The 23,047-nt window shown below is 43.7% G+C and overlaps 1 protein-coding gene across 1 annotated transcript in view; it reads left to right on the forward strand.

Annotated features, from left to right (window-relative positions):
• Positions 1-3,602, forward strand: part of LOC128890605 (retinal homeobox protein Rx1-like) — a 48,933-nt gene extending 45,331 nt beyond the window's left edge. The window contains exon 5 of the mRNA XM_054149259.1: positions 564-3,602. Coding sequence (XP_054005234.1) covers positions 564-727 — 164 coding nt within the window. The 3' untranslated portion in view covers positions 728-3,602. The remainder of the gene's footprint in view (positions 1-563) is intronic.
• The last annotated feature ends 19,445 nt before the right edge of the window (positions 3,603-23,047 follow it).

Raw genomic sequence — 23,047 nt, forward strand, 5'->3', positions numbered from 1 at the left:
CCATAATGGTTGACTCGCTTGAGCAAACAATTAGCTAGCTTCAGGAGAAATTAATTGTAACGATTTCTAGAATTACTTAATTTGTAACTCTATATTTTATGTTGTTCTAGAAATCTTCATAATTTATTTTTTCTGAAGATGAGCACAATCAAGAATCCTAATACCATCCTGGCGATCTAGAAATTCTATGTTCTCTTAGTTGGGAGAGTCCTCTATCACATTTAACCTTTTGCACTCGAGGCCTTTTTTTCTGATATCTATTAGCAACTCGAGATGCTTTCTTAGCATTCTATTTCCACGAATGCTAAGCTTAGATTGCCTTCGAAGATATAGCAACCGACTATCATTTTATTGACGCTTTGAATTCCAAAGAAATATAAATCTAAAGAAACATTATTGCTGGTAGATTTGCTGCGTCAAACCTAGTGGAATCTGAAAGTTACCTCTCGAATGCAAAGGGTTACCTAATACACCATTTCGAATAACGGAGGTTTCGCTGTGCGAGGGTGTTTGGATCACCCTGCACGCAATAATCGAAGGAAACTGGTTTGTTTTGTCGACAGGAGCCCTCAGCGCAGGGATGACGAGCATAGGAAACGGGGGACACGTTCCAGCGGCGCCTTCGAGTCCCCCAGGCCACGATCCGCGTACCACCAGCATCCAGGCTCTGAGAATGAGGGCCAAGGAGCACGTCGAAAGCATCACCAAAGGGTTGCAAATGGTCTGAAGTTTAACGTACAACCCACGAAGGCTGCCCACCGCGTACGATCGCACGGAGGCTACCATTTTCACACCGCGGGCGTGACGAGAAGCGAAGCTGCTCTACCTTCGATCCTTCGATCCCCTGGAAGACTGTACAGGCGGCACAGGTCGTCTTTAGTCCCCGATTCCAGTGGGTGAACGACGCGGACGCGTCGTTTCTATTCCAGTGGGATGTTTTATCGGATATCGAACGCGAAACGCCAGGACTCGGACAAGAAAGGGACGATTATCGCGCACGGGAATGATCGGTTCAGTGGTAATCGAGAACGACAGTTCCTGGCCCGGTTATTGCCTGGCTGATTGGTAAATCAAATTCGTTATATCGTTCACTGCGACGGTGGGTTTCTTCGATTCCCTGGAGACCAGCTGTTCGATACCGTCCCCCAGGATGGTTGGTGCCGCGTACCAGTTCACGATAATAGTGCAATAATCGAGAATAGAGGTCGAGACGCGGAGACTTTTTGTACCGTCACGAAACGAGAGTAGAGTTTAAGATCCAAAGACGTTCCGTTTCGGTTAGCTCCAGCCGCGAGAGCTACCACGGACCCACCTAACTTCCTGAACCGTACAGCTCAGTAAGTAATATATTGCATATAGTTTTAACGCGAAGATATTTCGAGAAACGGTTTCCTTGAACGACGAGGATTTTATTTTGCGTGCCATCGAGGAGGCGTTCGAGACGATTCGAGTGTGAACGTTGCTTGGATCTAACACGTTAGCTCGTGGTCATTAGATAATTTCTTGAGTTTCGAAGTCACGAGTGTTGGATAGTAAGTTTGCGGGAAGAAATGTTGGAATCGGGTGATGATAAATGCTAGAAATTGATTGTCTTGGATTCGCAGAGAGGCAGAGTAAGTTTGTACACTTTTGGGTCAGGATTTCTTGGCATCGAAGCTAAGGATTGGTGGGATTCGTCATTTTTAGTTTGACGTTGGCTAACGTGTTAACCGATCGAGTGCCTGAGACAATCGTGAGTGGGTTCATCATCGAGTCACAACGTGTTTTAATGAGGTGAATGATTAAATTCAGAGATGGGCAAAATCGACAGATTACCCATCAGAGTTCGAATTACAGAATGAAATATTTTTACAGAGAACTATCGAGGACGATGATGCCTAGTATGTCGAACGTACTACTATATCTTTGACATCTGAAGGAAAATATCATCCTCGATCCTATTTTATTAATATCCATTAAAAATTCTAACAAAAACTCAACTAATAACTGAATCATTTTAAAGAAATTCGGCATCATCAATTTCTTGATAGTTCCTTGGTAATTTTAGTATCGAAAATCAAGTGAACTTGGCGACAAAATATCGCTGTGCAGAGACTATAGTTGTCATCTGTTATTGGGAAAAAATTCTGCCCATCTCCCGATCGAATCGACAGACGGAGAATAAGCATGCGACCGATGCATCTCAATGAAATTAATTGGTACAAAGGATCACTGGCCCGGGACGGCCCAAACGAACGTTTTCCCCGTTAAACTGGTCCTGTATCCGAAATACGATTAACGTAATTGTTTGATAATCATATACCTCGCATGAGCGCGCGAGATCGAGATACTCGTCGACCAAACAGCGTCTCGCGACGCGAGAATTTAAGGTTGACACTTGTCACTCGTTTTTATCGGACGCCAGATTGCATTGAACGAGATGGACGATCGACGGAACGGATCCAGCGTTCTCGTGTGAAATTGATTTGCCTTTCGATGGTGCGCGCAGACGAGAGTCAAGTGTCCCGTTTTAACCCAGACGTGGCTGAATTCCTCCTGGCTACTTTCTTTTGTTACTTCAAAGTAAATAGTCCAAGTGCGACGAATTTGGAAAAAGTTTCGAAGTCAGACATGAGCAAAATTTTATCAGGATAATTGGTGAGATATGAAACCAGTACATGGATTTATGTGTAACAGTCACATTTTTATTTTGCGTATCTCGAATAATAGCGTGGAGCGTTAGTTTATTTTCTAATTATTCGTTTAAAAAAGGTTGATTCATTTTTTACATTACCGAGATATTTCATTCTGTAATTAAAATTCTAACTCCTGTTCGAAATTTTTGTCTTGGTCGGGATTTATCCATTTTGAAAACTTCGTTCAGGAAAGTTCTAAATCCTTTTAGAAGAACGTCGACCGTGACTAGGTGAACAAAGCGTGAACTCTTCCAGAATTTGTTTAGCTCGACGCGAGAATGGACGATCGACATGCGCGCCTCGGTTACCGTGAGACTAGATAAATATCTCTTGTAGTATATAGACTCAAAATGCGGTGGAGGCGGCGGACGCATTTTGACATAAACAATATTCTGCAGTATTAATACGTTAAGGTGAAGAATTGTGCATAATTACGTAATAAACGACTACGGTATTGCGAAATTGTTGGCTTGGAAGGGGACTGGTCGAACGAACGGTCCAAGAGTTTGGTTGCGAGGAGAAATTAATGAGAATCATTTTTAAACAATCCTATCAACACGGTGTTGTAGGAAACGTAACTTGGAAAATGATGTTCCGAATTCGAAAAGAATTCGTTCGTGACCTGTTCTAATTAAAAGTAGCAAAATAGAGCAGTGACAGAGTCAATTCTTTCAACTTCATTCTACACTTGACTTTATATTCTCGTCACCTTAAGTATTTTTATTTAAACATATTTACTTCTCCTTGCTAGACCAAACCGTCGTCTCCATCAGACATTCAGACATAATTTGGCCACATAGGTCCACCAGTCAGCTTCCAAGGTCTACGAAGAGAAGCAAGTAGAGGGTGAAGAACGTAGAGTTGGCCCCCCCCCCCCCGAACGTCTATTTGTATATATACCTGCTCGTGATAAAATAAAATTTGATGTACATATTTAATCATACCACGTATATCGTTTGAACAGTTCGACCCCCTTGAACGAAATAAAATCGCAGAAGCCCGATAACCCGATGATCAGGATGAAATTGCATGTTTTGTGAGAGCCCTTGATGAAAAGTCCTTTTCCTCCATTCCTTGTGGCCTTTTTGTCACCGGGACCAGCTTCCAATCGGTTTTTTTCCAAGGCGACTTTCGCGTCGAACGGTCCACGTTCGATACGTGTGCGTTAATAACGCGCTGCTTCGCGCGGAAAAAAGCCGCCGTAGAGGTCGGAAGCGACGGAAACGCAACGGCACGTTGCGGTCGAATTACGGAATTCGAAGCGGAACTCGAAATTCAGTCGCGAATATCGAAACGATGGGCCCCATCCGTGACAAATCAGATTGACAATTAAAATCGTACGAGTTTCCTGAAGTTAATCAACGCATTGAAAGTGATATCAAAACTTTCGTTAATAATCTTAACTGTTTCAATCGTGCTGAGAAATCTTTATATTTCAGAATTGTTTTTTTGGGGTAGCTTCTGACTCTGACTACTTACATTAAACAAAGAATAATGAAAAATTGTACAATCGGACGTAAAAAATACGTCAGTTCCATTGATTAAAAATCATTATGTTAAAAACAAACAAGACCTGCATACTATAGCGCGTATTGTGAAATAATAACAGAAAGGAAAAGATGAAAGGAATAAACTTACAAAGCACAATAATGTTTGTTAAAATGGTATTCTGGCCAACTTGCGAGGATTTTCAGCCGTGCGACGGAGAGAGCGAACGTCGGAGGATTTTTAATTGTTCCCGCGCGAGGTCGCGCGTATTTGTTAAAGAATTAGCATTTCAAAGAACGATTTCAATTAAGGCTTAATTAATTTCGCGGAGAGGTTCGAGCTCCAGCAAGCACAACGCATCTCGTTATTCGCCTTACTTTCGACTTAATTGAAATCGAAGATCCACCGGAACAAATTGAAGAAGTCAAGACATCGGAAGGAGGGGGGAGAAAGAAGAGAATTAAAAATCCATCCGCGAGCCATCTCACGGATGTCGTAATCGATGTTAATGGACGCTGACGACTCGACGTGTCACTTTCGTATAAGTTTTTTTTAACAGTTCCCTACTTATCCGAGATTAACGAGGTCGACGAATCAGCTTTGGAAATTGACAGGACGTTAAGTGTGCCATGTTCCAACGTGTGTACTCAATTATACCTTGGGTAACGTCGCAGGAGTGGTGGTAACAAGTGCGAAAATAGAAGGCGACGTGATAGGTTCTTTTAATCGATACAGGAATGGCGATGGTGAAATTAAATGTCTTCGCGTCAACTAGGCATCAAGACATCGTGATCTCTTCTTGTTTTATGAATCGAAATCGGCGTTGGTTTCTTATTATGTTTAACTTCAGATGGAATCTACGGCGAATTCATTTGTATTCGTTTACTCGAGACAATGCATATGTCTGAAAAAAATAATATTGAAACAAACAGTTTGATCCTAGGATGATCCCCATTTAGTCTAATTTCTGGATTTATTTGAGAATCGTGCATAATTTAAATGATCAGTTCGTTAAAGTAAAAGAATACATTGAAGTGTCTGGGCAGGCTTGCATGTATTTAAATTCAATGATAATTAAACAAGACATTCACTGAATTAAAAAAGTAAATACCTGCTACCTTTTTAAAACTTGAACAAACATTGCTTCCACTCGTCATCTTTCTACGATCCCTAGAATTAATTCACCGATGGATACCTTCAGGTAGAGTAATAATGAACGCTGATATACGATCGTGAAAAGACACTTCATCGACGATACGATCCCGGTCAAAGGCCCCCGACTTTCGCACTCTGAAAGTCTAAAAGACGCTCTATATTCGCGAAAGTGTTAATAAAAGGGCAGAATATTCCTCCCTGGAGGGTCCTTCCCTCCTCCAGGATCGAATTATAATCGATAAACTGACCCCTAATTCGTCCCTCGTGGCACGGAGTACGGCTTCAAAGGATCGTTTGAAAAAAAGATCTGCGAAACTGCATAAACCCCCTGGATTTCGATATACGCAAACGTGCTAGCTGGTTATCCTTTTTTTCGGGGGGGGGGGCCCGGCGGGGGCGGAGAGGCAAAAGAGCGGGTGGCTGCAGCGACGGGGCGTGAAAGGATTCGACGTTAACAGCACCAACAACGCCGGCTAGCTGGAACAATGGTGCTGAATGGTCCCTGAACGATTAGGTATTCCAATCGTCGCGTTAGGGGCCGCTGTGTGAAGTGCGGGCGGGAGGGTTGGAAGGGGCCGGCGGTAAGAGGGTGGCAGAACTCGCCCAATAAAATGGTAATTCCTGTTTGCAGAAGTTAACCATGCGAGCGAGCCTGGAGATTCGAGTCCATGCGTACTCCCTAACTCCAAAGACTAATAATACTTCGTGAAGGGGGGGGGGCGAGAGGAGGGGGAGGCGAGCTGCCAAACAGCGATAGAGTTGCGCGAAAGGAACCCACGTGAAAGGTTGCGAGGCGATCTTCAATCGTATCTGGAATTCGATGCGTGAGAAGCAAGTGGACACGGTGAAAAACCGGGGTCCCCTTAGGGGTGAAGAAATAAAAGGGCGAGCCGGGTGGTGGAGGGCACTTGGAGCTGTCTTTCGAGTTGGGCAAAGTGTTAACCACGGTTAGGATCGCGATAGGTATTCAAGATCGTTGATGAAGAATCGTAAAGGATTAGCTCTGGAAGATTGGTAATTAGTAATTTATTATTATGAATTAATAGTAAAGACCACAGACTGCCCTTTATTACGATTTCTATAAGAATTTTGAACACACAAGAGAATAAAATAAATATTTTTCAACGTAACAAATAGTTAGTAGTCTAATACTACAATTAAATCTACATATCCTCATTTTCAGCAAACCTTGCCTTACAATGAGTCACCTGTAATTATAACCTGAACAAATCCTTCTGATCATTCTAAAATCTCTCAGAACGTCTCCGAGAAATACCCCAACAGGTTTCCTCGATTATCGAGTACAGGGTGGAAAACGAGAAAAAAAGGTGTTCGCTTACGGTGGATGGAAGTAGCGTAACTCGGTAATTGATTCGACCTAACTGACCGTCTACCAATATGTGAGCGATATATCACGTTAAGGAACGACGCTGAGATTGGAGGTGGCAAGCAATCTCTTAAGGTCTGAAATTGGCACGGAAATCGTGGCTTTATTAAATTTGTTTAGGGACAGGTAAGGGGATGGGCGGTAAAAGCGGTGGAGGACCTAGATTCTGAGAGAGCCGTCGTCTGTCTAATATTGCTCGATGCCCGGCCTGCCTAACCTTATTGCCTCGACAAAGTAAAGAACCGACAAGAGACCCGAATAAGACCAGTTTAGGACCAACCAGATCAATGAAACACCAAACCAACGGGGCGGAATGCTCAAACAGCCCCGAAGACAATACGGTGGCTGCGATGGAAATGGATACCAGGAGTATTGGGGTATCGCTATCAAACCCTACCTCCGCCTAAGAATCTACGAAACTGCGTTGCATCTCTGGCACAATTTCCTTTTCCATTTCACCGCGATTGGATCGGTTATTGGTGGACGTTTCGATTATATTTAGAACGATAACATTTACTCGCGGGCCCGCGATTTTCCAGCCAATTAAAATAGTGCGCTTTGATTCGATAAATTATATATAAACGAGAGTGAAAAGGAAATATAAATGTGACGAGGACTGTTATATTTAGGAGTAGTTATTATTAAGAATATCGAGTTTTGTACGCGAGGTGTAGAGGGTGTGGAAAAGGAGCTGAATAAAGTTGGGGGTTCGGAACGAGTTCCGTCGGCGCAGCTAGATTTGATTGTTTAGCATTATTAATTAGAGCCGAAGTCATTCTAAGTTGGCAAGTACATAAGCAGAAATAATATTTGCACGGGCGTTCATTAGACGGTGGCAGAGGGCACGAGATGGCGCCACAAACGGGACGCGAATTCTCATTAAAATAACCTTGCCTTTCCTTCTCGCCGAAAACCCTCGCCCGCTGTCACCCTTTCTACTCTGTCGCGTCAGGACGCGGAAAAAAGGAGATAAAACAAAAGGAGGAACAAGCGGAAAGAATAAAATAACGCGACTGAAGAGGGGGAGGGGAGAGGAGGAGGAGGAGGAGGAGGGATGAACAAAGTGAACGAGGCAGCCGCCGCGAATAGGCGAGCATCCCTCTCCTCCTCATCCTCCTACGTCTACATCACCCCTATCCACTTTTCCCTGTCGGGACGGAGACAGGGCAGGAAGGAGTGGAAGGGGGGAGGGTGTCGAAAGGGCGGACGCGGAGAAGTGGGGTGAACGAGTTACGGGGGTAGTTTGGCTACCACTAGGTAACTTAAATGAAAGTCGCGGTTACCCCCTTAACGCGAAAATACGCTGAGGGAAAATTTCGTTTTTTCACCCTGATTAATGTAATACCCGACGTCGCTGCTGCAGCCGCTGCTGGCCACGCTAATTGGTCATTCTCCGCTCGGCTTTGATTCTCCTCCTCCGTGTATCCTTCGCCACCTGCAGGTCGTCGTTCAGCGTGCACGCGCCAGGGGCGACTCGCCTCTCGCGGGAGACTCTCGACGACTGAAAATAATTCGCTCTCGGCCGCGACGGATTAAACCGGCTCCATCGACGAGTGCCGCGGTAAATCCAAAATTGCCGAAAGTGACTTCGTTATAAGCCTGAAACGTCACACTTTGGGTCTGGATATGGATCGCGTGAGCATAGACATCCCTGGTGTATATCGTTGGTGAAGCATTATTTTTTAACCGACTTCGAAAAAGACGAGATTACTCAAGTCGACGTGTATATTATTTTTCGTAATGTTTGTTCCCCGATTACGTCGAGATGGCTTGTCCTTGAAAAATATCGACAAGGACAATGATATAGACATCGACACTCAAAGGTGTATCTCGTATCTTTTTCCTTTTCGAAAAGATTAAATGAAGAATTTATTTGCAATCGTCAGAATATATTCCGGAATTTCTACAATAGTTTTTCAACACTACAAGACTAATAAAACTTTAAAAAAATTGCCCTATAATAAACATGACCCTATAATGAGCAACCATGTTTGTACAACAATTATATATTTAACTAAAAAAATTGTTCTCAATGTTTAAGACACACGCAATTATAGCACACAAGGAAAAGCTAGAACTAGTATTTATTCCCGTGAGATCAATGATCTCGAAACATTATTTAAATTCTGTACTTTGCCTGTCTGACTCTTATTTTCACCCTTCACTTATCGTTGAAAATACTTCGTTCGAAAATTGTTCAACGCTACAGAGAACTATAATAAATTTTTAGAGCAGAACTACCAACGCGTAAGCTGTATCAGAATAAAGAGAAATTACTAGAAAATTGTTTTGATTTTTATCCTCTGATTTTCGCCAATTTAATTTCCATTCCTTCCTAACACGCGTGAGGAAAAGTCGTTTCGTCGACGACCTCTTTAACGGATTACCGTCCACGGCAGTATTATATCGTTAAATTCTCTGGAAATGCAGAGTTTGATTGCCGTCGAATGGGGGACAAGCGGATTACATTTATAATGGAGCCGTGCGAACGAAAAATCACACCCCCTACCCCAAACGTGGTCCTCGCACGGCACGCGGAAAAACTTTTCATTTCATATCATATTTTCCAACTCGAAATCCGACCGTTCTCGTCCGACTCGATGTACCTTAGCGTTTATTCGCTGGATTATGTGCCGCGTTTGCAGCTGCAAATTAGCTATTTATTTATTTTATTAACGCTCGATTCCGTCGTTCGACGATGGGAATTCTGCTGTCGACGAAAAACGCTAGCGATGCAGAGGCTTTTACTTAATTGCTGAAAAAATTGTTCGAGTGATTCCACATCGAGTTCAACGTGATTAATGAACAGTGACGGGGTGGATTTTCGTAAAAAAATGTATCGAAAGAATGGAATTTGTAATCTATTGTATTGTCTGGAAAGTGCATGTCGTTTTTGGTAGGTGGTACAGGTATGAATATATCGGAATGGTTGAAAACAAATAACACGTATACAACTCCTAAAAGGTGAAAATACTGTGGAACAAAATGGTACCTATGTAATAAATATATATATGTATATCAAAATTCAAATATGCCTTTGAATTTTTCTTAAAAATTGGCACGAACTTTCCGGACAACCTAATATAATCGTTGATGCCGTACTATGACCACTCATCCTTCTTTAAAATATTCTTGTATTAAAAATGAACTGTTCTACTTACCCCTAGCAACACCTTACCCCCTCTCAAGACCGTCCAACCCGCCAGACACCGCGAGTTCACAATCTCCAGGTGACAATCTCCCTTCAACTCGACAGACACGACCCCCCCCCCCCACAAGCAACTGAACGGGCACCGCCGCCATTGGGTGTCTTCTCGACGCCGTCAACACGCGCCGAGCAACGCGAACCGATTCCATTCCGTCGGTGGTGGCACGGGGAACGTCATAAAATCGCGCAACGGCGTAACAAAACCGACGATAAAGTCGTAGCGAAGCGTCGCGTCGACGCTTTAATTAAACAATTTCGCCGGGATGAGGATGAGGAGGACGAAGGGGGGAGGGGGGTGGAATGGGGTTGCTCGTAATTGGAAAAAAATCGGGCGGGAACCGGTATCGGCATCGAAGGGCGACTTCCTGGACGAGGGGGTCGATCGGCCAAGGGGGTGGTCGCTCGACCAGGGGGCGGTGGTAGGGCGGGAGGGGGTTCGGGGCGATGGAGAAGTTCCGAAATGAGTACCCGTGCAAATACGCCAGGATTGTTTCTGCCGCTAATTGCTCGGTTTTTTGCAGGGGCTCGGCCAACAATCGATTTGCATTTCAAAGGTAGCCCGGCATAAAAATAAAATGCGCCCCGTTAAAAGTTGACTGGCGGCGGCAGCCCGTCCCCTGTATGCGTGCCGATACCGTGTATCTTCGCGACCTGCACGTACAGGCCACGCACACGGGCCGAACGGACGCTTGCGAACGACAAATTGCATAAAACTCGTGCCCGGATTAAAGCCCCGTCGATGGAACAACGTCGATTCGCGCGCATTTTTCCGCGTCCGGCGACGGATCCACGGAACGACCGACGATTCACTCCTGAATATAATGTTTTTAAAAGTTCCGCGCACGGCTCAGCCCCCCCGGGGCGAGGCGGCCCCGCCGTTCTCTCCCTCTGGATCTGGGAAATTAATCGAGTAGGATGATTGTCTTCCCGGAAAGGCTCCTACGGTACGAATGAATCGGGTGAATCTCTGTGCACTTATGGATTGCTTTCTTTATGAGAGTTTCCCGATGAAAATGGGGGTTCGTGGAAGAATGTGTCGCTGAGTGGGTGAGAGGAATGCTTTCGAGGGGTGGTTTATGGTTAATGCGTTTATTGGCCCATTAATGAAATTGCATAAAGCTTTGTTTCGTTATTGCTCGCCTTACTTAACGTATATAGCTACAAAAATCTATTTGAACAATTGCAAAGTTTCCTTATTTAGATTTTACTGTCTTACTCACTATTACACATCCTTTATCCTAGTTATACGTTTGTACTCTGGAACAGTCTACCTTAATACTTGTCATACACTGTGACTTGAAAGCAGAAGTGAAGAGAGAGATCGATGGAATTATCATTGGCACCCGAGAAGAATCCTTCTGAAAGCCACAGCCTCTGTTCATATTAGAACGGACGCAGCGTGATAGTACGAACAGAATGCTAGGAGATGTACCTCTTAAAACTTCTCCCCATAGAAGGCAATGCCCAAATGAATTATAACCAAACTCGAGAATTTAATTTGCCACTAAGTACCTATTTCGATGAAGAGTGCCTTCGTGGAAGAAACTTTCAGTCGTCTTTTCCAGATTTTCAATGGCGATCGATCAGTTACGGAAAGAAAATTTGCGATGGGTATTGCATTAACTGGAATCAACGGACGAGGATTTGAAGGGTTGGAGGGCGAAGACCGAGCAGGGTGAAATCTGGAACCCGGAGTCCCCGCAGGACGAATATTTCGTTTCCTGCGTCGCAGGGCGGCCGTACACTATTTGATTTTACGCAGTACGCATTCGGGCGGTTTCCCCGAACGTTAATTATCACTGACCACCTACAGTCCCATTACATTCCAATCGACCCCTTAATCAACGCATGATTGGTGTACTAATTGATTGCTACTCCGTAATTATAACGGTGCACTGCCAGACACCGGTATCGAAACCTCCAAGCATCGAGAAGCGGTCGCCTGGAACTGCGTACAATGGACCTTATTATTCGGGGAGAATTTCGAATAACTGCTGAAAAATATTATTACATTTATCCTGGGAAGCATGATGCATGATTTAATTCATCTAGGCATGTCTTCGTATACTCTGTCCATTCTTTTTGTTATTCGATGATAATCTTACTTAATATGAATAAGTGTTTCCTGTGTGATAAACAAATTTAACGTTTCACGTGCTTCCAAAAGTTTTATAGTCATCGGCCCTTCATGCATACAATGCACCTGAAAGATAACTCGACCTGACTCTAAGAAAAAATGTATTGAGAAACTGTAAAATAATTCTGAAAAATTGTTTTATCAATTCTTTGTAGTTACTATTCTTTCAATTATTAATAATTTATGAAAAGCAGATGATCAATCATTGCATAAATGAAACAACCTTCCAATTCAACCCCTATCGTTTAAAAACTCCGTCGAGGTAGGTGCTGCTGCGTAGCGACGAGTTCCCAAACCCTTGGTCGAAAAATCAATAAACGGTCGGTAAAAACCGTACCACAGTCGATCACCCTTTATCGGACCTAGGAAATACAGAGGACCTTCCTTGCCAATGAAAACCGTCGATAGGGAAGTTATTGACAGACTCAACAATATTTTTGTTATATTATAAAAAAAAATCTCATCGATCATTATTACCTCTTCGTAGCAATTTCATTTCCCATTGTGCAATCAACGAAGGAACCCGAATGGAATCGGGACAAGCGTAAATGCAATACGTTAAATTTCCGATTTCGGTAAACAAAATAATAATCTAAAACCCGCGAAGGGCATTAAAATGCATTAATCACGAAATTTCCGCGTCGCCGCATATTCATTATTCCATCAAACGTCCGTGACTCCAATTATTTCAAATTATCCGTATAGAAATTAATCCTATTGACATGCGGCGGCTCCGATCCCACTCGTTAAAACGGTTCTAATGAAACCAGCTCCCGTTCCCCTCTATACGTCCACCATAATCGCGCTGTTTACAATTAGTAACATTAATTCGACATGATTTCCACTACGTGCACGTGAGAGAGACCGGCGAATTTGTATAGAATTTCATTAAGCCAACGGTTAGCCACTCATCGAGCCGTAGAACGTAACCGGTGGTCGGATTTGTACCAATTATTAGAAAATGTGTATATAAGCGGCTTTGCGCGATCCACGGTTCGGTTTGGCAAATATTTGATGGCTCTCCATTGGACACCTCCAGCAGTACGAATACCTTGCATATCCGCGAATATTTCTGTCTCGGGTAAATCGAATCAACCCATCGTGGAAATGAACCGGGACGGACCGTCCACTATTGTTCCCATCTGGTTTCTCATTTTCTTGCGCGTTTGCCAGGCGGAACGACAACAGGTAATCGTTGGCAGAAATTAGAATTTTGTCCTGGCTGTCGATACTGGAACGTTGCTCTTCGATATGAAGAACTAGGGAATTCGTACACAAGAAGCCGGAGATGAGAAGAATGAAACTTTTGAGTTTAGGCGTGTTTGATTTGGTTTGTTAAGATTCAAAGCCCCCTTAGGATGAGGTCTGCAGAAACGTTAGTTGAAGTACCAGACGGAATTGTTTATAGCTACTCTTGGAGGTGTCATAGGTGTTCAACGCACTAGGGTTTCTAGAACAGTTACCTCCTCCTATCTGTCCTCACCCTTAATAATAAACCTACAGACATTTCATTTACACCTATTTGTATCGTGATCGATCAAATGACTGGTCTTAAAGGCATTTTTTCAAACGGGTGCACAAATATTTCACGTGATACAAAATGCAATAATACATGAAACAGTTACGTATCATTTATACATTGTATATAACAACTGTACACAAAAGATTGAAAACGGTCATTTGACCGGTCGTGGTAGGTTCAATGTTAACCATCGCTCCTTAAATCCATCCTACTTTCCTTGCAATTATTTACAGCTGCTCTTGCAGGTGTCATAGGTGTTGGATGCACTAGGATGTCTAGAAGTTACTTCCTCCTATCCGTTCTCGCCCTTAACCATCGTTCCTCAAAACGTATTAAAAGAATACCAGATCTCTCTGACCATCCCCTTTCTCCTCACTTTCTAAAAAGAACTTTGTCAACCTGAAACATCTGGTGCCTCCTTCCAAAACAAACCCCTCCTCCTCCGCCGCATCCAAAGATGACCACCCCCCTGGTCCACCCAGGGTGCCTGGCCGCCAAGAACTCGGTTGAACCGTCGTAAAAGCAACATCCCTTAACAACAACGTTCTCCTCGCCCTGTTAACACACTCGGACACCGTCCTAGGTCCTAGTCCACACCAGGAATCCGATGGAACCCGTTGCGCGCGAGGGGACAGAGACAGCATCGAGACGGATCACCGCGGACCACGAAGCGTCCAGAACTTGCAATTCGAAGTTTTTAATGGAGATTTGCGCCGCTCGGCCAGGCCAAAGAGGTCGGTATAATCCAATAGGGCCCCATTGTCTGCCCGTTCTCCGGACATAACCGAACCACCCCCTGCTCGTCCTCCTTCTACGCTGGCCTCTCTCGCTCTCTCTTACGGCGCGGCGTAGCCCTCTCGGCCGCACCACAGCCATGGAACACGGGCACAAAGACGTGTGTCCCCATGTATATGGATGCGACACTGCACCGGGAAGCAATGCATATTCAAAATCCAGCCGCGGGCGGCTTGCCAGGGCAACGGAGTCTCTTGTTTTGCTACAGGCACGGAGCACGAGTCCGCAAATTCGGTTACTTCATTTCGAGCCCTGACCACCCGCCGTGGCCACCCCTTTGGCCACCCATCCGTCCCAAACCCTCTCCTCCCTCCTCCCGCCACCCTCCCTCCCCCGCCTCGTCCCTGCCTCCTTTCCGCCGACCTCCTACGGCCGCCTCCACCTTCTACCCCGTGGAACGCTACGCGTTTTAACCCCTCGGCGTATGTCCGGGGTTATGAATTTTAATAGCTTTACGCCGCGCCGCGCGCGCGGGGGTGGTGCCGGGAGAGGCTGCGGGGGTGGCCGAAGGGTGGAGGCAAACGACGGAGAGGGGCAGGAGGGCCGCGAAAATGGCGGCGAGTTTTTCGCCCGTCAAATTGTCGATAGATTAGATTAGAGAGAAAAAATGCACGCGCGCGGGCGCTCGCTCGTTGCCCGACAATGTGTGTACGAGCGGTGTACGAGTGTCCACTGAGCGATGACAGAGACGAGCGGATCGCGGACGCGCAGGGACGAAGAAGGAAAAACGAGTAACGACGACGTCGAGTTCCATAGGCGGCCGCGGTACTGTACGCAACACGTTTTTCCGACCGGTTCCGTGCTTTTCTGTATTCCCAATTTTTTTTTTCTTTTTTTTTTCACCGTATTTTTCCCCCTTTTCTCTTCTTTTTGCGGGCGTCGGACATTTTTGTATCAGGCGCTGGTCCCCGATGTGAAAAATCACGAATTCGCTGCGCCACGGTCCCTCGGTTGTCTGCAGTCACGTCGCCTCTCGATGGGGACATCGTCATCGACGGGAGGAAGAGCCTCCTTTCGAGAATATGTCTCGAATTTTTTCATTTTGGGTACCCCTTGTCTAGATAAACGTCGAGTTCTTATGAGATGATTCACCCTTTGCACTCGGATGTCTCTTCTGAGGGAACATAGTAAGTTCAGGCAAACTTTATTAGTGATTACAGTGGATGAACTTTCTGGAACGTATGAAGGTTTCTATTCAAATATCACGAAAAATCGAATAAAAATATGATACATGTATGAATATATACAATGGTTATTTACAATATTTACACTTCTACCTGTAAATCAAAGAACGACAATTAAAGCCTGTTAGTACCCCTTCTTTATTTACACTCACTATTTTCACTCTAGATATCTTTCTAATTATTATAAACTGTATCTCTCTGTATATTATTGTGCACAAGTGCACTAATATAATCGCTCCTTCCATCTATTTCTAATCAGCACTGAATGTCTATTCTTGATATTTCCACTTATCATCTTTAACGTTACATCCAGCGGGTATTGATCGAGGGTATCGATCGAGCGGAGCATGAGAAGCGTGGCAAATTCAAATTAAAGAAAGTATACTTCCTTTACATATGTAACAAAGAATGTGTGAATAGTTTACACTTAATAAAAGCGACAAAGAGCATTTGTATAAGAATTTGCAATTTCTAAAGGTAAACAAGGAAGCCTAAAATTGCAACTTAGAAGATAGAAACTATCAATGCATATCTATGATTGTTTCACACATTATCACATGTTAGAATACTATAAAATTTCGATTTGTGACATAAGTATATTCCTCAATGTCTAAAGATTAATATAAACTCAAGTATCATTACAGTAAGTTACGTGCTTTATAAATTATATTATCTAATACAACATGACTCCTGTTTGCAAATTCTGTAACGAAATGGCTCCGAGTGCAAAGGCTTAACGTATCGAAGTTACTGTTTCTCCCCTTCATGTCTCTCGTGCTTCCTCCAGGTGAATTCGTTGCTCCTGAGATTCGCGTGGATAAATACATAAAGTGACCACCGAGGTACACGATGAACTGTTTTGGCGTGTTTGGCAGATCACTCCGGATCGCAATAGGTCGTACAGGTTATGGGGCTATTTCCTATCGTTACCGAGACATGTGTAAGCGTTGCTAAGTCGGCACGTCGAGCACAGCGGCATGTGCCGGCTAATGATGGAGATACATACTCCGCATGATGCCACGTTCATTAGTCGTCTTACGAGTGGAGTAATAAGTGCATTGGTACGTCTGATTAGAAGATTGGAGCCGTGGCGGAATTTTGTTCCGATTCTCTGTGTTTACAAGGCATGAAAGACACGATCCAAAGTATCGTAAGTCGTCGCATTTGCTTAGAACATCGAAACCATTTCTCGAATATCCATCCAATTCCCCCACCATCGCGTCAAACATCCTCTAGCCTCGATAAATAAATTAGATTACGAATTTTTGATCAACTCCAGGCTCGAACGGACGCGTGATTATAGCGTAACGGCGCCTAAACAGTTCTGAATCGTCGAAAGGCACCTGCCGGATCGGTTAACGCTCGTTTCGCACGCGTTATAACAGTCGCGCGGTTTAAATCGTTGCAGGAACGTTCGAAAATTCCGAGCGTCTCCCCGGGGAACGCTTTGACAATAGTACCAGCGGCCTCATCAAGTAAAATCATCGTCACCAAAACTCGCAGATGGCTAAACGTAACGCGTTCAACCCTCCTTCCCCTTGTCGGCTCGCCACCCCCGCTCCGTTCAGCACCGCGTCATCCTTCCCTGCTCCAATTCAGCCGCGTAATCCACTTTTCGTTTTGGCCGTGAATGTCGTTAGCACGTTATGAAACTCATTAATCTCGCAAATACTGCCCAACAATTTCGTGTCGCGTAAACGCGCCATTGAATTGCTTCCCCGGCCTCTCTAATGGCGAAAATACCGCGGCGCCTCTCTTTCTTTCCCGTTCATATCTCGTCGGTTGTCGATACGCGACCAAACGCCGCGATAGTTCCATTTAGGCGTTTGAAAGTTCGTCGCCAGGACCTAGGTGCAACGGGGTGCTAGGGTCTCACTTTGTTCTGGAATTAATTGACTTTGGATCGACTCTGTTCCTTCGCTGACGTAGACTAACGTTTGCGAATTGGTCTGTATTTGGGGACCTACGAGGTTGTAAAGGGGTACTAATCTATCTTTAGGTAGTCATAGATGGACTTTGATGAGGCTCCAGTTATACATCTTAGACTTTTTGAAACTTTTTGACACTTTGAAACTGTAACTACAAAAGGGGATATCAAAGCAATGAAAAAGGTCCATTTGGCCTGCCAATCGTCCATGTGTTTCTCAATATTTTCTCTGATCGAATTCTTTTTTTCGCATCTTAGAACACATTCGCCATCTCGATGCAATTGCGCGTGTAATTATAAAATTAATACAAGATATCCAAGCCTGAGGATAATTGGACCAGCATCCGAGTCAGGTGCACTCGACTCATCTAATTCCGTGTCGTTTAGCGTCGTTTCAGGTTCATCCAAGGGCGGTTTGGGTCTCTAAACAGGGATCGAAGTCAACGACAGCGATATTGCTCCGTATCATTCGGTTGGGATTCACGTTTAAGGAGGAATTACCGTGAGAAAGGGTCCACAGAAGCGTCCGATTCAAGCGCGGCGAGGGTATCCCCTCGACGACAGACACCCGCGCAGCCCAGGTACCGGTAATGAACTCTTCAGGATCTCGGGGGATTTCACGTAAGTACCTGCGGGCCCGCAACCTCTTTTTCCTTGACACCTTGAATGGTGTTAGTTCTAACGCCTATAGATCAGCCCGGCCAGGCCACTAAGACTGTTGTGGAGAGCCATCCGCCGCTCCCTGGATCCCCGAGTTTCGCAAATTCGGTTCATTTGCCGCATTGTGCGCGGCTTAAAAGAGAAATGAGACCCACTCGAGAATGGGAGGGAGGAGATCGACTGTGCCAGAGAGACAGATCGGAGGAATCGCTGGCAAAGAACGTTGAAGTTTACCGACGAGTGCCTCGCCGCCAGGGGTGGACCAGCCGCCACTTGACACGCACCTTCCGAGGCCTGATGCACTTGTCTGCACCGCGTGCTCGTTTGCGAATCCCTGATCGAATCGCTCGGCGAACAACCCTGGAAGGGGACTGTGGTTTGCTTCGATGTTTCTTGGAACGCTTTCTAGTGCAGACGTGGTATGCTGACCTAGTGATTTGTTTTTGAGCTAGCTATCTTTAGAAAATGGAAGCTTCTGTCATCTACAACGATGATCTTCAAGCCTTCTGACTGTGGTCCACTTGGACCTTGTGATTTGTTTTTAAGCTAGCTGTCTTTAGAAAATGGATGCTACTGCTGCGCTAATTTTGTTAATATTATAAACCGTTTCTGCTTTGAGGGGAAATTCCGATCGGTACACAGTGTGATATTTCAGCGATCTAGCGGGACAAAACTTACGTGGTCCAATATCTCGGAAACGTAATTGGTTACTGAGTGAAATCACAAACTACTTATTACCTATAGTAGTTACCTATTAGTTAGTACTGATTTTGAACATTTTTAGAAAAACCATCTACCGCTGTCCGCGCGTTGTAATATTACAGCACAATCATATTCTCGGTCATTGCTTGAAACATTGTTAATAATTCATGCAACTAGTGTCAGAAATTAATTTTTAGTTATTTCAGCTAACAGATATAACGATATAGAAAAGTTTCTCACGATTACTTTATTCGATGAATACTTATTCTGAACCGTGATTCTTATTAATATTTAATCGAAGACTGAATGTTACTATGTATATGCATTGTAAATATTCAATTAATTCGGAGGAGTACATATTTAATGCATTTTAAAGTTTCAGATTATTATACCAACGTTTTTCGAGAAAGTAATACTTCCGAACATGAAAAGTTGAGAATAAAATTTAAATATGTAATCGTGAGATATTTTTCGAGAGATCGATATGCATGTTTCGAGATTTTTCGAGATCATGATCGAGATCGTAGAAATCTCGTCTCGTCTGGTTACGTGTGCATCACTAATCGATCGATTCGATTACAGACGTTACCATAATGGAAGCGAGTTATTCACAGGTGGCACGGTTATGGTTGCCGCGATACTAAAGTTCCGTGATTTGCAGGTAATACGATTAAAGCGACCGCGAGATTAGAACTTCGCGTATTGGTCGCTTCGTATGACACATGACAAAGCAATTAGTTTACCAGCCAGAAACGTTTTAACGAGATTATTCTGTATTTATATACTGACCCCATCGATCTCGTGACGCGCTTGTTGCACTCTTTTTGAACAACGATACTTGCGATTCCACGTCGACGAAGAAGACATTTTCCACGTGGTACGAAATCATAAAATTCTTATCGAAAGAGTACGTGACTTTTTCTAATAATTGAAAATAAAACTTCTTAAATATAATAGATTCTCGTAACAAGCTTCAAATATTTCGAAAGTACAACAAGAGATCATAGTTTTTAAATCGAATACTGAAAAAACCTCACCGGGAAATTGGATGAAGGAAATAACAAGCTTTAACCTGTTTGATACGTTTCTCTTCCTGGTAAACGTAGATTACTGGATAAGTATCTCATGGAAAATGCAGGCCATTACTTATCGCGAACGAGGAAATGGTAATAACGATAATCAAACAATTTCGTATGCATTAAAGAAAACAAAAATATATGTTACTCGACGCGAAAGAAAATATATATTTATTTCCAGCGCAGGCGAGTAATTGCGATCCTTATCGCGCGAAACAGGCGAACGAAACGGGAAAAACATGGCGTGGCGATTTATAATGTATCGAATCGTATGTCTGACGAACCAACGATTTTCCTTCGTTGTGCCGGTGCACGAACGAACGATATATTAATCATCCACGCGTTACAATGAAAAGTTGATGGAATCATGGATTATTGATTGTGATGCAAATTCAGCGAGGCGCGGGCAATTGAACACGCGATACCTGAGTGTCGATTGTAACGTTGCGTACGACATGCAAAATTTTAAACACCTGTGATCTAGCTCTGATGCGTTAGCGAAATTATTTCTAGAGCTTCGTCGATGTTTGTTGACGCTGGTTTAGAAGCATTTGTTAACATTACGCTGTAAATGCTGCTTTAATTTATCGTTCCTAGATTTAGTACACTTTTCGAAGGTTAAGGAACAAAATAAAATAAACGATGGTCAGCAGCGGTCAGTTTAGATCTTCACAGATAAGGCTACGTAACTAAATTTAGTAAAATATTTTATTGTATACGATTGTTTGAAAAGAGAAAAATGGTGTACACGATGCTGTACGTATGGTAACGTGGTGATAGCAGTTCGAACCCGGTAAAAAAGATGAAATTCCCTCGTAGGATATTTCTCTGTGCAATCTATGCCGTTTTTACGGCAAAAATATTACAGTTCCGTTTGTCAAATTGAGACGATAGGTCGAACACGCCGAATCGAGCAGGGAAACGGAACGATCGACGCGGCAATTAGAAACGAGAATGCAATTTAATGTGTCCAATTTCTATGGACGAGGTCACGCGATCGATGATCCGAGGATGGGCAAGAAACGACACTGTTCGGTTCTATCCAGGATCAAAAATTACTACCTAAAAAATCCTCTAACGCTGGAGAAAAAAGGAGAGAGAATCTTGCCGAGCAGTTATTAGTTTTGCCAGCCGGAGAGCTTAAGTTTTAAGCCGGAAATCAATGCACCCGGTCGGACGGCTTTGTAAGCTTCCTCGTATGACGGTTTTAACGAGTGCGAGTCACGTAAAAGTGACGCCGCGCCCTGATCGACCAAAAAATCCTCAAACATCTTCCAACCCTCTGTACGGCCATGATTTTCCTCCCGCTGGGCCCGACTTCCATTCGATTTTCATTTTTCAATTAAACCTCTCCATGCATGCGCTTTCGAGCCAAACCCTTTCTTCGATATCAACTTTGATTTTATTCTCACAACCAATTATTGATTGAAAAAAGTAAAACAGATGCACCAATTTAAAAATATCGAAGCACACCTTGTTCGAGGCTGTACAGAGTCAAAAATATTTCCCCTCGTTACGAAAACATCGTAACACGTCGACGTCGTGAAGATAACTACTGAATAAAAAAATCCCCCGTGAAATGAAGTTCCGAAATATCGACTCAAAACTGACGTTGGCTGGGGGCACGTGGATTGCCGTGCGTCAGAGTTAATCATCCTTAACCAAGGAAAGTCGTTAAATACTTCTGGCCCGCTTCATCTTGGCCCGAGGTCTTGCTCGCTTTTCAATTAAACGGCGCGCCGTGTTTAATTTCCACGAAAGATCCTGCCTAGCCAGGGTTGAATGGGATGCACCTTCGAGGTATCGATCAAGCGAAAGGGGGGGGGGGGAAGCGATGGCCCTTTTTCAACGGCGTTCTAGAGGCCAGCTAATACGTAACTTAGTAATTTAATCAAGAATCGTTGGCCCACGGGGGCCACGTCAAACAGCTCTCAGGAACGGTGACAGATATATTAGCCACGACCCAATAGAGACGTCCACGTTACATTATTCGACTGGTAGATCTCCACGACAAACACAACATCAATTTTTCCCATGATGTCTCCCTCCTGCTCGGCAGGGGTTCTCCGACTTGGGGTAGCTCCGCCCCCTCCCCCCTTCATGTCAACCGTATTTGCACGGATTCGCCCTTTGGATAAACGTGACGCATCCGAAGAGAAATCATTGAGTCTGACGGGAATGTTTATCGAATTTCGTCGGCAGATTTCGACCAAGGCAAACAGTTTGGGTCCGTTCATTAAAAGACAGAGATAAGGGTGCACGGTAGGCCCTCGACCTCGTGCGCTCGCTGGTTAGATGAAAATACTTTTGTTTCATGTAGGCAACTTCCAACTTTGTTGTTTATCTACTACAATTATTATTTTAATTTCTGTATGAGCAAGGTTTAGGCACAACTTTTTCCCTACTTGATATTATGAGACCATACCACTGGTATTTCATATAGGTAGCTTTCGAATTCATTGTTTGTTCGCTACAATTATTGTTTTAATTTCTGTATGAGCAAGATTTAGTCACAACTTCTTCCCTATTTAATGTTATGAAACCATACCACTGGTACAGTAATCGAAACGAATCTAAGAATTCCTGAATTAGAAAATAAAATATATGAACAAATAAAATTTAAAAAAAGAAACTACCGAGACGTGAGTTATTTCATAACTAATTGTTAGTATGTATGGTTGGATGAGTGTTACTCATTTAACCTATAACAACGTATGAGATTCGTACAAAATTCGAGTCGAACATGAAAAACATGAGTCAAACACGTCGTATGAAAGGGCGCAAGGGATTTTATACCTGATTATGGCATTCACGATCCTACAGTAAATCGTAGGTCAAAGGGTTAAGTTATATTATTAGTGTATAAAGCACGGAAATTGTATATCTGACATAAACTTTGTAAAAGGTTTCAAAGGCTAAATAATAAAAAATAAAAAATCACACGAGTAAATTGCTTAATTTAATTCATTACGATCGAGGTTAATTTTGCCAATCAATGCTGTCGATATTAAAGACAATTAAGTGGACGTTTTCGACACCCAAGTCTTTTAGCACGAGCGAAACGAACCGCATGATACGGCGACGTATCGCGAGCACGGTCATCCGGCAGAGAATTTATGGAAGAAGGACTC

The sequence above is a fragment of the Hylaeus anthracinus genome, unplaced genomic scaffold (assembly GCF_026225885.1).
Source record: "Hylaeus anthracinus isolate JK02 unplaced genomic scaffold, UHH_iyHylAnth1.0_haploid 12001, whole genome shotgun sequence".
Classification (NCBI taxonomy): Eukaryota; Metazoa; Arthropoda; class Insecta; order Hymenoptera; family Colletidae; genus Hylaeus; species Hylaeus anthracinus.